Here is a 16,228-nt window from a genome sequence, read left to right on the forward strand (position 1 = left end):
ATAGGACCTCACCTGTTTCTCCATATACATAGGTGCCACTAACTGCTCTGTAGAATTTGAACTTGATATATGATACTACATGTAGTGATCAAAAGCACACACACAAACACATACAGCTTGATATATTGGATTTCATTATTTTTTTCAACTGAAGGACAGAATGCACCTGACAGAAGCAAATACATTCTTCTCAACCTCCTTCAACCACCTAGTGCTAGCAGTCCTTGGGGCAAAGCACCTCTGATTGCCAGAATTACATTGTATCACACCAAATCACACATACCAGGGAAATCGGAAGGCCTAGAGTGAATGTACCTTAGATCCTAATGAGTCAGCATATGTTATTGTAATTTTTGTTAATATTGTATGTGGTACCAAAAAGCTACATTTCTTGTGTTTTGTGGGTGGAACCACAGGAGGCAAGGCCACTGTGACATTCCTGCATTAGGACTTCTCTCAGCCTTTGTATTCAGGGTAAGGAGCTTAGGTCTCTAAGGGTGTCATTGTATTAGTATTGTGGATTGCATTTCTTTATGAGCATTGCTCTTATTTTCTGGTTTTGTGGGTATTTCTGCCTGTTTATGGGATTACTGATTACTGGATTACCAAATTGATTTGTTTGCCTTGGGTTGCCCTTTTAGGTATACCTTTTACCTTTTCCTTGCTGTATTTCGTGCTCCTTTTTCTTAATATAAAGACATTCTTCATTTATAAGGATTCTTTGTCAAGCCAGAGATTTATGTTTATACTTTTTCTGGAAGAGCACTTTTGTGTATTTATGATTTCCATCCATCCATTTTCTAACCCGCTGAATCCGAATACAGGGTCACGGGGGTCTGCTGGAGCCAATCCCAGCCAACACAGGGCACAAGGCAGGAACCAATCCTGGGCAGGGTGCCAACCCACCGCAGGACACACACAAACACACCCACACACCAAGCACACACTAGGGCCAATTTAGAATCGCCAATCCACCTAACCTGCATGTCTTTGGATTGTGGGAGGAAACCGGAGCGCCCAGAGGAAACCCATGCAGACACAGGGAGAACATGCAAACTCCACGCAGGGAGGACCCGGGAAGCGAACCCGGGTCTCCTAACTGCGAGGCAGCAGCGCTACCACTGCGCCACCGTGCTGCCCATGTATTTATGATTTATGATTTTTTTTTACACACCTGAAATCCTGCTCCTTGAATTTGATGTCGGGCTGCCTGGCATGAGGCCTATTTTGGAACAAACTGGTGATGTCCAGATCTAGTCTTTATGGTATATTTTGTGGCCTATATCTCCTTTGGACAACAGCAACAATATGAATTAACACTGAGTGAGGAATAAACAATTTTCTGACACGAGCATTCATTTTCAATCGTTATCCTAAATGTGTTTAATTAATGGCAGAAATCTGATGTGACAGTTGTTACCAACAGAGATAGCTCACTGAGAAGATGACTGGTTAAGAGCAGAGCCAGGCCTGAGCCACAATTCTACGGTGTAACATCATATGACACATTGGTTGTCATATACCTGTAAGTCTTTGCAATTTACAGTTTTATATCCTCAAAGACAGCATATATATGTAAAATGCTAAGGTCTGTCCATCTGTCGCATGATTACTCACAAACTGCTGTGGTAAGAACCTTGATCTTGGGCTTAATAGAAAGCTGATTACCAGATGCATTTAGAAAATTTAAAAGAATCGAGTTAGCTCTAACCTCAGTAAAGTGACCTGTGGTTGTGTGTTTCTTATGGCAACGTGGTTGAGAAAGTGACATGGTAGAAAGAAAAATAAGCCCAGGAAAATCTGCTGAGCAGCAAGCACATTGCAGAATTTGTAATAACTAGATAAGATGCTAAGACACACAGACAAGCAAGAATTAATCCCGAATATAGCCTAGTATGTTCAGGAAATTGAAAAAAAATGTTGGCACGGCAACCTGGTGGGCAAAAATGTTTATTGTAATAAAAGCACAGTCCCCTCAAGTCAATCTATTGATAATCTCCCAGGACACAGTACTTACTGTATGTGTTCAGAATTCATAATCACGTGCAAGTATTGTATTTATCATCATCAAACATGAAAAAAAAACTTTGTAATACAAAAGAGAAAAAAGAGGAGCAGCAACATCTGCTGAGCATTAAGGACATCACAGAGAGTGCTTAAGATAGAGGAATTGAGCAGCAGACACAAAGGCTCATAGGCATGGAAGACAAAATCCAGAATACAGAATGTAAGAACAAGAGAAGAGTGCATATCAACAAACGAGAATTAATTAGGAGACTCATATGATCTATGTGATCACTTTGAAGGTGTATTCTTTCATGGTGAAAACAGAAGAACATGTTGCCAAAATGGAAACGTTCAGCTTCCTCTGTATGAATCACCTATACATTAGTGCCATAGGTTCACGTGTTTTACTAGTGAAAGATACATTTGAATTACAGGCCAGAAGGTGGAGAATTAAACTCAAACAAAACCACATTTCAAATAAAATAAAAATGTCAGTAAGGAAAGTCTTGTTCTAATTTGTATTATCAATAACAGAGTAATTATAAATGCTGATCTATTGAAAGGTTGGGGATTTTAAGTAGTTTTGTTGTTTTCCAGTTTCATTTTTAAAGAAGTAACAATATGAACATCTACAGATTGTAAGGTATCTGATATCACTATGCAATTGAAAAATTGACCTTAGAGTTTAGTAACAATTGTATTTTTTAGCTGAAGATGATTTAGGCATTAAATACTTTAGTGAAATTTGAGATTTAGAAAATGACACTGTAAAAGTAGAAAGAAATATTTTATTCAGTATATGAATTAAATCTTCAACTGTTTTTATTTTTGAAATTGGTTTCATTTAATCAGCATAAATTTTAAATGGAGCCTTTTAGATATACTGTACTGGCGGAATAATCACATACAATGATCTATTGTAAAAGATTTGAACCTACCATGAGGAGAATTCTTTGGAAGAGGTTGGTGCTCATCACTGATGTCAGATGCAATCCAGCAATATCTGCTCCACTTCGATCCGAGGCCAGCGTCACTGATCCAGGATCACCACCAAAACTGGCAATGTTCTTTTGAACCCATTTTAGGACCGCAATTTGATCCTGGAGGCCAAAGTTTCCATTTGCCTGTGTGGATGCTATTTTTGAATATAGCAAAATAAGGAATAGAAAAAATAAATAACAGCAGATAACACATTCAATTATACTTAAACTGTTTGAATTAACAAAGTGATAGTGAAACACTTCTTTTCTCAGATGAAAGTAGACACAAAACTCAGGACTGTTCTAGGTTAGACTAAAGCCACTCAATGGAAGTAAATTGAAGAATTTTATTACATGTAATTGGTTTATATATTGGCTAGTTTTATTAATTGTAACACTTTGTATATATTCCTATTAGTTCTATTTAATAATCCTTTTTATTTTTCTTGTTCATTTTTATTTTTTTGAGAATACTTCTGATGAGCACTTTTTAAATGGCCTTACATTATCATATACCCAAACCACTCTGTCCAAGTTATGGTACTCTTCATTCTTTGTTAAAGCCCTTTTTAAAACACATTGAAAAACTCAGCATCTCTGATTACCACGTTATAGCATCAGATTCAATCTGCGTCTTGGCACCCTTTTATTTTACTGGCATTTAGTGACCATCACAGATTATGCAAAGTCATCCCCAATACCCTTAATATCAAATTTAGGAAAAGCTGGCCCTGGAGGGCTATAGTGGCTGCATATTTTAAATGCAACAAATCGGAAAGCTAGTGGCTCATCCAAGTCTCTTTTGCACCCTCTTGACAACTTCTACTTTTTCACGTTGTTCTTACATGAAAAGTAGAAAAATTATAGCTTTCTATAAAATATCAGTATGGGTTGTTATGAGTAGTTTACTTTTGAGAACACAAGACAGTTTCAGACTGAGCATTGTGAAGGATGGCCCACATCTTTACACAGCCAAGATGCCCTCAGGATGGAAGGACCAAGGAAGAGAGCATGCACAAGGCTTCATCTCCTGAAGAGCAGTGGATAGCAGCCCCCCAGGGTTGTGCCACAGATTTTCACAGGTCAGCATGGGACATGAAGTTCTTCGACTCAGCCCTGTTGTGTTCCGTTGGTGCTGCCAAGGAATGGGGAGCCCAACTTCATGGGATTTCTGTCGGAAGTACTCTTGAATGGGAGATAAAATGAGCTGCCTGCCTCATAGGGATGGGCCAGATAGAAGAAGCTTGTGAGGAGGAGTGGAGGAGGCAGTGACAGAGAAAGAAGGGATAAAAGAGTTACTTTATTGTGCTTATAATTGTGCCTACTGCATATACTTGTGGATGTGGTGGGAAACGCTTGATAAAGAAGAGTTTCCGACAAATAAAGGCTCTTTAACCTTTTACACTTGAGTCCGTGTCTGATTGTGTTGGGTGTTTAGGAAGCTGGACTGCCCCCTGGTGTCCACAGTATATATGCAACTAGCAAAATACCCACGCTTCGCAGCGGAGAAGTAGTGTGTTAAAGAACTTATGAAAAAGAAAAGGAAACATTTTAAAAATAACGTAACATGATTGTCAATGTAATTGTTTTGTCACTGTTATGAGTGTTGCTGTCATCAAGGATTTGATTATCATTATTTCTTTCAATCAGGTTCGTATTTGAAGAACGTGTTGTGTTCAAGTTACATTCCGTGTTTGTCAACCGTTGTAAAGATAACAGGTTTCATTCATTGAAGTGTTCACTACCCAAATCGGTACTCGTGAATCTAAGATGTTTAACAGGCATTCCCGGTACTAAGTTGTGGATTTGCCTGCGAGTATTTAGCGACAGCGTGTCTATGAACTTGTGGATTTGCCTGTGAGTATTTGGTGGCAGCGTCACAAAGTTGTTTCCGTCTAGCTGCATCAGAAAATGTACCATGATGTCTGACACGTCTCCTTTTTACTGTTTTCTCTCAGCTTGGATTGCTGCTGTCATAATCGGTTTGAGCTTCATGGTTTGTTTCAATTACGTTAGTATTTGCAGGACGTCTTGTGTTGAAGTGACATTCGGCATCTGTCAAGCATTGTAAGCATACAACCGGTTTTATCGATAACTTCACATCCAGCTTTTGAGAGTTGAAACATTCATAAACATCAAAGTGTCCACTACTCAGATTGTCACCTCTCAATCTAAGATGTTTAAGAGACATTGGCGGTTCTCCAAAGGTGTAAAATATTTGGCCATTTCGGTACACTTGAAAGCGACAACCGAACAATTCAGCGGCAGCCATCAACTCACATGCAGAACCATAGGTGAAGGGCTTAAGTATTTCACTCTTCTAGTGCTCCTGTATAGTATAATTATCTCCTCTACCGTCATCAGTCCACACCTTGAACCCGCCCAGTCATTCAATACATAAGACACAATGTTCCTCCGAATATCAAGAGTGAGCCTGATATGGCCGTGCAATATGTAACACAGAGAATGGAAAAGGCAGGTGCCATCTCCGGGCATGGAAACCACTCGGTAAGTAACAGTTCTTTGATCGATGGTGATCACCTTGATAGACATGTTAATGGGGGTACGGTTGGAATGATAAAGGAAATGGGTACCTGAACAATATAAAGTAAGTCTAAAATACCTACACAATAACTCTAAGCGTAATAAACGAACAATAAAACAGTGGAGAAGCCGTGAATTAAATAAAAAGGCTGCAGTTAGCAGCAGGGAGACATAAATAATGTGGCGAAGCTAGGAAGGGAATGAAGAGACCGGTACGACGGACGGCCTTATATAGGCAGGCAGCCAACTACGTGGGTGGCGTGGAGATGGGGGACGTAATGCCGCCTCACACTGCGACCGAGCTGCAGGCTATGGACGTACATATGTATGTAAGTAGGATTCAATTATGACCGTTACACGCAGAATTTCAAAATGAAACCTGCTTAACTTTTGTAAGTAACCTGTAAGGAATGAGCCTGCCAAATTTCAGCCTTCTACCTACACAGGAAGTTGGAGAATTAGTGATGAGTGAGTCAGTGAGGGCTTTGCCTTTTATTAGTATAGATAAGTGCATATCTTAGGTGATGCATAGGCACTACAGGGAATGAATGGTACTGATTACAACTTTATCATTCACGTTATGCTATGCTTATGAGACATAATCCATATGTCAGAACCATTTAGAAAATAATATTCTGATTCAGACTGATGAGACTAGAGAGTAAACAAGGACCTGAAGTAGTATGTGCATGTAATATTTGGTAGAAGATAAAAAAAAAAATTACACACAAATCACATATAAGTAAGGGTACTACACAGCAAAGAGTTCACTTAGGAAACCTTCATTGATGAGAGGCTGGGTCACCTAAATTTTAATTAACTAATAAACAAATAGTTTTGAAAGGCCATGCATAATTGCTTTTAAACAGAGGTGAAAGATACAAGGCACAGTGCAATACACATGCATAATGTTGCAATTTGTAATCACCACTGAATGTAACAGAAAGTATGTTGAGAAAATGGGAGACGCCCAAGACTGAGAGATAATAATGTTATCTACTGTATCACAATGCCATTCTCCCATGAAAGCGTACTTTGAAACTCCATCAGTTTTAAAAAGCACTGCTATGCAGACTAACTATGTCGTCTGCCAAGTTTAGAAAGGACCTTCAACTCAATAAATAACAATGAGTGAAGGAAAATAAATAAATACCCATCTATTGTCACCTACCTGTGGTAAGAAATCCAAACACTCCAATTCTGAAGTTTGCAGTTACAACAATAATGTTGCCGAGTGCTGCCAGGTAAGAACCATCTATTAAATTGTTCCCTCCATTCAGCTCTCTTGCAGGATTGTGAAAGAAAACAAGGACTGAAGAATTTCCTCTCTATTTCATGAAAAAAGGACAGGACCACATGATAATAATCACAAAATCTCAGATATGATTTATTACAAGCTATATAAAATCACAACACAAACTAAACCATTTCTACTATTTTAGTACACATCTTCAAAAGGTAAGTCCAGTGTCATAAAAAAAATCACTTCATAGAAATACAATTGAGAGTTCAAACAGCGTTTACTGAAGTATCTCCTGATGACCTGCTTATTTTAGGCATTTGCTGTACTACTACCTTACTACTACCATCCAAACAGAAATGTCATTTAATATGAACAGACTGCTAGTGATATAATAAAACAAACAGCATGACAATGCTCACCTAATTTAAGGAAATTCAGGAACTTTTTTTGCAAAGCTTACACAGTTAAGATGTAAACATACAAATAAACCCTAGCATTATTTTTTCTGTATGCTCACTATAGCCTGTGGAAAGGCCTCTCAGGACATCTCCAAACCCAGAATCCCGCAAGGGTACTTTATTACAAAATAATAAATACAAAATGGAAAAATGATGAGAAAAGTCAAGGTAACAACAAAAAAGGTAAAAACAAAAATCTTTCAGTCTGCCAGGCCCTCTCTAAATGGTTCAGATCTCCCATTTATCAGGTTGGGTGCCTGATGTGCTTTCTAACACATCCCTTATCACTTCCAGCACCTTCTCTCCATTATTCTTGGCCTTTTTTCCACCCACCAGTTTTCCAGTTTTGCTCCCAACTTCAAGTTCAACGGCTCTCTAGTTAAAGGCCTTTTTAATCCTTAACCTGGGACAATTTCTGTCCTGATAGAACAAAACATTATTCCAATATCTCCAAGAAATGTTTGTCTGGATTCAGACTTAAAGTCCAAGGAAATGGCATATTGATGATTTCATGGTCCTTATCATAAATCTTCTGGGACACTGTATGTATTTTGTGCCTTACAGCATTATAATATTAGAACAATTTTGATGAGAGCAGGCAACCCAACAAGCTTGTTAATCCAATTGGAGCTATTATTATCCTGTCTGAAGCTGTTTACTTAGACTAAATAAGCAGGGGTACAAGGAATACTGCAGTAACAAATATGATTTATTTTTTTTTGGTTAGGTTATTTACTCCATGTTGTTTGTAGTTACTGATATAATAGGGGACTTTAATGATTAACACTAGACAGCTGTAATCAATGTCAAAAGACAAAGAAAAAATATCATATTGTATAATCCGCATCAAGTCATCCAGTTGTCTGCTCACAAAGTCCCAATAAAATGTACACAACAACATGGGGGCTCGGCCCCCTGCTTGCTTTGCTCACCAACCCCAGCCAGCCACTCCACGGGTGTACAGCTCATGTATGTGGATTTCATTTTCACCAAACAACATATGTTTTAATTCTCATGGATACGCCTCTTCATTGGAGAGAAACACTACTTTTCCCTGATGGCAACACGAATAAAATGATCTACAAGTCTCTGACTTAAAGTTTAAAGCCAAACAATATCTACATACTTCTGTCATATCACCTATGTCCATATATCCAATCTCTTTTCGCTGTTCCATTATTTCACCGAGTAATAATTTCCATTTGTTAGCGCTAATGCGATCTTTACTATCAGTTTTGTGAGACTCGAATTTCAGTACTTTCATAACCTCTAACCTGCTCTGCATGTTTTTGAACCTCCTTACAACGTTCTACTTTGTCTTCTACTCTTTGTCTTATTTCAAACCCCACTTGGAGCTGACAGTGCAGGAACTGTGTCTGACAATAGCATTCACGCGAATTAGATGTGAGTGGACCGTGGGCGTGGTTGTAAATGTTTGAGAGGAGGGTGGGACTTGCCAAAATCTTTTGACAAAAAGTCTTGTCTCGCGGGAGTTGAAATTATCTCCGAGAAAGTCTTGTCTCAGGATTTACTTTTATAATTGAGAGATATTTTTAAAGAAACTTTTTCTAAAAAATGTTCTTGTAAATAAAAACGAAACAAGACACACTTGAGTACTTGAACTGAAAACTAGTCTTCCTGCCTCATTCATTGGTCAGGGGTCCATCCCAGTAATAGTTTATTCATTGACTAACATTGCACTTCACGTGATATCCACAAAAAGCATGCATTGTGAGACATTTAAAACTAAAGATTAAAAGTAAAAAAAGTGTAAGGCCAATTTTCCTGTGTAGTTTCACAGACGGTTGCCATGTATTTCCTTGAGTTGTGATTATGAATTTAAATGTAACGACGGGAGGTGGGACTTTATTTCAAATGTTCGTTCATTTCTGAGCATGTTCTATTTTTAGTCATATGAGTGCTATCCACAAGTGTTTTACTTAACAAAAGTTTAGTAAAAGTGCATGTGTTTGTAAAATTGTGAGCATATGACTGAATGACTTCACATGTGGATTACGCAAAATGAGAAGCATGAGATTTTTATTGTGAAAAGCTGTTATTGACAATCTGAAATTTGAGCTTAAAATATTTGTCTCAGACATGGAGGTAAATAAAATATTTTTAAAAAATCTCATTTTTGGTTGGAGTATACTTTTAAGCTCTGGCATTGCCTTCTTATGGGATAAAATGACTTAAGCCTCCCCTGAAAATACTACCCACTCAATTAGGTAGAACCCTTCACTGACTGAAAGATGCATTCAGACTGGCCCTTGACTTCCTAATGTCTGCTTACATAAAGTCATGGTCACCTCCAGACAAATGAGGCTTAAACAGGATAGGAAGAAACCATCTATCTTTTCAGTTATAAATAAATCAATATTAATTCAATTATACATCACAGAAAATATTTATAATTTGATTAAAAATTAAATATTGTGGAAGAAAAATTAGACTTAGGGGTCACATAGTCATTTAGGGGTAATACAGTTACTGCCATAAAGTGTTTTGATATGCTTTTCATATTAAAATATAGCATTCGTCTTAGAAGTATTAAAGGGTTAATAAATGTCAAAAACCTGTTCAGACATATCAGGAAACCTGATAAAGGTCAAGTGAACAACAAAGACAAGTATTTAGCAGGAGAAGGTTAATGTCATACACCAAATGTATGATTAAGAGATGAGCAGATGTCCCGTCAACAACAACAGTTGTCATATACACAGAGATTTCAAGGATAATAGCTGAACAATATAAATATGAGAAGAAAAAGAGTGTGGTACAACAGACTTTCATTTCCATATGTGCAAAACCAATGAATCAAATCAGAGTAAATGTACACATTAATCCACACTGTTATGCAAATTCAGTTGTTTATTAAGCAGAACTCTGCCCTTATTATTTTGACTGTTTTGATAATTTTGCAACAGACTGCTGTAATGAATGCTCCCTTTCCAGTATTTGCTGAGGAGATAATTAAAGACGCAATGGATGAGCTTTCTCCTGCCCAATTATTGATTCAAATAGGTTTTATCAAACTTGTCCTAGTAGAGGATACATTTCTTTAATTAATATGTTTGATTTATACCACAACAATATATATTTTTTCCAATATATCTAAAAATACAATACCATAAGTATATCATCTTCTAGGCACGATTAATCCTGAGCATGGTCACAGGAGGTAGCATAGGGTGCAAGGCAGGAACATTCCCCGGTATTCTAAAATTTGTTTTCTTTATTCTTTTTTTTTATAAACTTTCTAATATTACAATTAAAATGTCAGTATTTTAAAGCACGTCTGTGTTTCATTTATTATGGCAAAACATACCAGAACTGAAACAGTTATACTATAATCTCTCCCTTCTGCAAGTAAAGAAAGCAAAAATCAATCAGGTTAATAGTCTCAAAAAAGAAAAAAACTTACAGTATTGCTGGGCATAAATACATTCAAGTACAGGCAGTCTTCGTCTGAAGTGAGAAGTTGGTCCTTCTGATCTCCAGGCTGTAAGCAACTGGGCCTGAAAGTAGGGTTTATAAAATTTAAAGATTGACTAACTGAAATTATATGCTTATTTTATAAGTCATGTGCATCAGAGTAATCTCTCTATTCATTTTCTAAACCTGCATTTATTGTTTCATAAATGTTGGGAAGCCAAATTCAATTCCAGCATGTCTAATGTGGGACATACTCACACTCATTCATACAGAGCCAATTTTGAGTCACCCTAACATGGTAAAATATAGAACTGGACAAAAACTGAACGGAAAACCCCACAAATGTAAATGGAGAAGGTAAGAAACCCACACAGGTGGTAGCTGGCCCAAGAATGTATTCTGTGTATCTGGAGCTGCAAGTCAATTGTGCTAAATATACTGTCTCACAAGAAGCACTATTACAAAGTAATTTATTTTAAGTATTCTTTAAGAATGCTTATTTCTGTAGATTGGATAACAAAAGCAACCCGCAGCTGACATTTTAACCCATTCCACTTATTATCCGAGTCTCATGTCTCACGACCCGAGAAGCTGCACCCCTAGCAACGTGAAAAGTGGAGCCAACGACGGCTTCCAAAAACAACCTAAAACATAGCATTCAAGACACTTAAAAATACCAAATGAATTCACGCGTAACATAATTATGACAAGTATATTGAAATTAGGCTACAAAAACATTGATGTGTCCATTTCTGACCCCACCAACTTAACTTCAGGTTCTTGGGGAGCTTTGGCATTATCTTGTAAGAACTCTTGAACGTTATGCCAGCTCATTATGGGTCACAATCACTCATTACCAGTTAGCTAACAAGCAGAGCTTTACAGTCTGGGAAGAAACCAGAGAACCTGAAGGAACTAAAACCCCATTTTAGTCTATTGACTATTTTACAGTCTTTATCTGTACTGATTTCTAAACTAGGTATAGCTATTCTAGTGTATTAAGAATCATTTGGCAAAATGATAGGATGACAAGATGTGGCTATATATTTTTAGAATATTGGTGTGAATAAAAGTTAATTTAATCAGTCGATTTAAATAAAAATACTGAAGAAAGCATTAGACTCCCAAAAGCTGTCACTTACCAGACACCTTATTCAAAGCTACAGTAGATAAGAACATTCTTACTTTTACAAAGCAAAAAACCTATATTGTCACAAATTGAGGCTTAATTATTTTCAATACAGGTTTTTGCTTTGCTTTGCTAAAAAAAAAAACAAAATAAAACTACTTTTAGTTTAGTTCCTTGGCTGAATGTCATTTAAATAAAACTAATGAAATCAAATGAATTTATACTGCTTTATATACATGGATGTGGTTGAGATTCCTACCGAATAAATGAGGCATTCCATATCCCTCTCCATTTGGGAGGCTGTGGACCGGTGAACCTATTCACTCCTGTAGGGGGCTCAGCATATGGGATTCCCAAAAACTGACCGACTGTTTTCCAGTCTGAGCCAACTGGTACCATCTGGGACCGTCCAATTAATGTGCCATGAGATGTGATGTTAACTGATGTCAGGGGTGGATCCAACACTGAAAAAGACAATTTGATATATTTTAATGTGGGGAGGAATTCATAGAAAATGAATACAAGATCAAAAAAGCCATTTGTGAGGTTTGTGTGTCAGCCTGCTGCTTGTTGTATTGTTATCTGATTTTTTTGTTTTTTAGCCTGTATTCTTTTTCCCCCTCAGAAATCAGAAAACCATTAGATTGAATGAATGATAATAAAAATATCACTTAAATAAATTGTTACCTAGGCAGATATTTGGTCCAAATGCAAGAATAATGCAGAAAAGGGTGATGTAAGGATTCAGACTGAACTGGGGTTCATTGAGTAGCCCTTATCTTTATTTCTGACAGTTTTACCTGTGTAATTATGAGTATATACTATACATACAATCGAGCAGTACATGACACAAGCAATACACATTTTATATGCTCTCTAAATCCTGTGGTCTCTCCCAAACTGCCCTTCTGACTGTATGGCAGCAGAAAGAGGAAGGATCAATAAGAAATATGAGGGCTCACACTGCCACTTCCTGAAATCCTCCATCCCACACCAAATTTTTTTTTTTGATAGAACAAAGAATCCACATTGTACTGCATAGACATTGTCATGCGCATGGGAGGCAGTATAAAGGCTTGGGTGATGATAATTCTACATTGATTGAGGGGTTGGCGCTGTGTGATAACGGTCACTCTTTTCCTTCCTCTCTCTGCAAAAAGGAAGACTGATGGCTGCACACCTCCAGCATCACTTCTGAGGTCCGCCCACCTGGACCCACCTCTTCCTGCCAGGAGTCCTTTTAACTGGATTAGCTGCCATCTTAGGCAGTCACCCTGACAGGATGCAAGTCTGAGGATGACTTGTTTTGTGCTTACAATGTATTTTTTTTTGTTTTCAATTATACAAGGTTTGCTGAAAGTCGCCCCAACACATTGACGCTGTCTTTGTCTTGTGTTACAACACGTAACTTTTAAATCACTTATTGTTTACTTCCTTTTTGTAATGATGGTGTGTGTTCCATAGTTACCAAATCAGATGTAACATGACATACTATAATGTTCTCAAACCTAGTCCAATTTATGGTTTCAGGAGGCCACAGCCTATGCCAGCTCTCCAGTTATCATAAGCCCCTCCTTGACCATCTTTGTGAATTTGCAAGAAAAATGAAAATATCAAGAGAAAAGGCAACGTAGAACATACAGAATCCATATATTCAATGACTAAGCATTGAATATGAACTTTGAATGTGGAAGCCTCAGGATTACTTTACATTTTTTTTATCTCAACAGAAATTCCAGCTTTCTGGATGTGCAAAGATAAGCATAATTACACAATTTTTTTTACCGTTTTTATTTACATTTTTAACATTACAAGCTAATTAGCTTTAAAGCTCAAATGAAATAAAAATGTGTTTGTAAGTGCACTGAGTATGGAGCACAATAGTCATCAACATCAGGATTTTGCTGGCAGCTTTCTTGAATGAATTTCTTGACAAAGGATCAGCAGCATGTTGTTCAGAGAGCTCATTTTTTCCTGCCTTTATCTGACGCAGACAGTCTACAACATTTTGTTACAAAAAGATTTGACAAGGTCTGAATTCAGCTACTCTGCAGTGGAGACAAAAGCCAATATGAATGTCAGAAGTTTAGAGGTAAGGTTGTTAGACTCACTAATCATGGCGACGGCTAATGGTGACATGTTGCATTTTGATTAGCATGTGCAAGTAATACTTCACTGTACTCAGATTATTGTTGCTTATTATAAAAACAAAAAGAAGAAATGGTTACAAATAAAAAAAAAAAAACTAAGTACAGTTGACCAGAAAATATGGCCTAGTTGTACCAGGGTTAATCAAGTCTAACTCTGAAGGTTGGCTTTTCTATTTGTCCTTATCTATAGATTTTAAATCAATCAAACTTCAAATTCTGGTTTGCACCAGCTTCTTCCTGCTGCTTTCATCCAAATTCATATGTCTAGACTTAAAGCATGTATGGCCCATCCATGTGTTAGCCTTCAGGGTCAAATCATGCTCTTTAAAGTCCAAAGGAACACTTTAGCAAAGTCCCCATTGGTGGTCTCTAGTTCTACTGCACCCCAAAGCACTGATTTATATTTAAATGTTTAATGGATGACCCAAATCCCTGAGCTTTCTCTCTTCTAAGCTGGTCAAGCCACAACATCTCTCCACTGGTCTTCTTTAATTTCATGTAGAGATTTAGTGTAATGAAGCTGGCTCAATACCAGCTGTATAGCCTTCGCTTGTTTTAGTCTGATGTTCCCAAAGATTTGTTTGAAGGTCTACTTACACTCTACCTACATGGCAAGTTAGAGGCCCCTGCTCGCACATACTGTATTATCCTCTCCATGAATCTGCCCTCAGCCACTGTGGGTTCTCTTCAAATATACACTCATCATGTGTCAAATAATCTCATCTCTTTATTATATAATAAAATCTTGGGATGAGACAAGACTTTTTCAGAGAGACACTTTCATGTCCTGCGAGACAGGACTTTGTGCCAAGAGATTTAATCATGCCAAGAGCCAGAAATAAAAGACAAAGTGTAGATGACAAAATGGAACATCGTAAAGAATTCAAAAACGTTGGTGCGATACAAATGCAGAGCAGGTTAGAGATAACAGAAGTACAAAAATTCAAAAGTCTCAAAAAAATGATAGTAAAGATCACATTAGCGCAAATAAATGGAAATTATTACTCGGTGAAATAACAGAACAGCGAAAAGAGATCAAATATATTGTTCGGATTTAAACTTTAAGTTGGAGACTTGTAAATCGTCTAATTTGTGTTGCCATCATGGAGAAGTACTGTTTCTTCCCAATGAAGAGGCGTATCCACGAGAATTAAAAGATTTGTTGTATGGTGAAAGTAAAATCCTGCAAGAGAAAATTTCAAGCCCCGCGAGACAAAACTTTATGCAAAGAGATTTGGAAAAGCCATGCCCACATCTAAAACATTTACAACCACACACACAGTTCAATCATTTCTCATTTGTGTGAATGCTATTGTCAGACACAGTTCGTGTAGAGAGAAAAAATTATATTCACTCACAGGCAGTTATACGTTGTGTTGTCATGATGTAATTCCAAACACGGAATCAAAATTCAGTGCAAAATTAATGAATAGGTAAAAGCAAAAAGAGATCGAATATATGTACATAGGTGATATGGCAGAAGTATTAGATATTGTTGGGCTTTAAACTTCAAGTTGGAGACTTGGAGATCGTCTAATTCGTGTTGCCATCAGAGTAAACCTTTAAACTGATCACATTAACAAAATGAAAATGGTGGCCACAATTGCTGCAAAATACTGTGAAAATAAACCAGATATTTGGAATAATCATAGTCAAAAGCCTCAATAAACATATACAGTAAAATTTGAGTAAGGTCGGAATGATGGTTGTTTCTTCCAAATGAAGAGGCGTATCTGAGAGAATTAAAAGATTTGTTGTTTGGTGAAAGTGAAATCCACATACATTGTCACACTTGAGTAACAAAGTTGCACAGATACACAGGAGATTTTAGAGACAGAAACGTTATTCAGACACTTCAAACAAACATAAGTCTCCTACAGGAGTGAATCAAGCTCCGTGTGTAATCGGAGGGGACAATTGCAGCTCTCAATTAAAAGAATAGGAAATCTTCCTCTTCATAGGGGTGCACCTTGGGAGCAGGACCCCTAACAGGAGCAAAGGATGTCTGGGGGAGGAGAGAGACAAGGCAGTAAGACAAAAGGACACCTGCTGTACAGGCTATTAAATGTTTGAAGCACCGCACGAGATCCAGATCACGCGGCACATCAGCAGCAGTAAGCCAGCAGCTGATTGAGCAAAGAGGTTAAAAAAAACAAAACATTTGTTTCCCATTGTATCACTGTTTAAGAGGGGGTTTTGGAGGAGTGACTGTGTCTCCTTGGGGTGTGTTAAGCTGCCCCCTTCACAGCGCGAGCGGCAGAGACGCGAAGAGGCAGGCGTGT

The 16,228-nt window shown here is 37.5% G+C and overlaps 1 protein-coding gene across 1 annotated transcript in view; it reads right to left on the bottom strand.

Moving 5' to 3' along the window:
• Positions 1–16,228, bottom strand: part of tg (thyroglobulin) — a 337,489-nt gene that overhangs the window by 181,142 nt on the left and 140,119 nt on the right. Inside the window, exons 37-40 of the mRNA XM_039737577.1 lie at positions 12,056–12,260; positions 10,653–10,750; positions 6,703–6,855; positions 2,946–3,142 (exon numbers count right to left, since the gene is read on the bottom strand). Of these exons, the coding sequence (XP_039593511.1) occupies positions 2,946–3,142; positions 6,703–6,855; positions 10,653–10,750; positions 12,056–12,260 (653 nt within the window). The remainder of the gene's footprint in view (positions 1–2,945; positions 3,143–6,702; positions 6,856–10,652; positions 10,751–12,055; positions 12,261–16,228) is intronic.

The sequence above is a fragment of the Polypterus senegalus genome, chromosome 15, assembly GCF_016835505.1.
Source record: "Polypterus senegalus isolate Bchr_013 chromosome 15, ASM1683550v1, whole genome shotgun sequence".
NCBI classification, from domain to species: Eukaryota; Metazoa; Chordata; class Cladistia; order Polypteriformes; family Polypteridae; genus Polypterus; species Polypterus senegalus.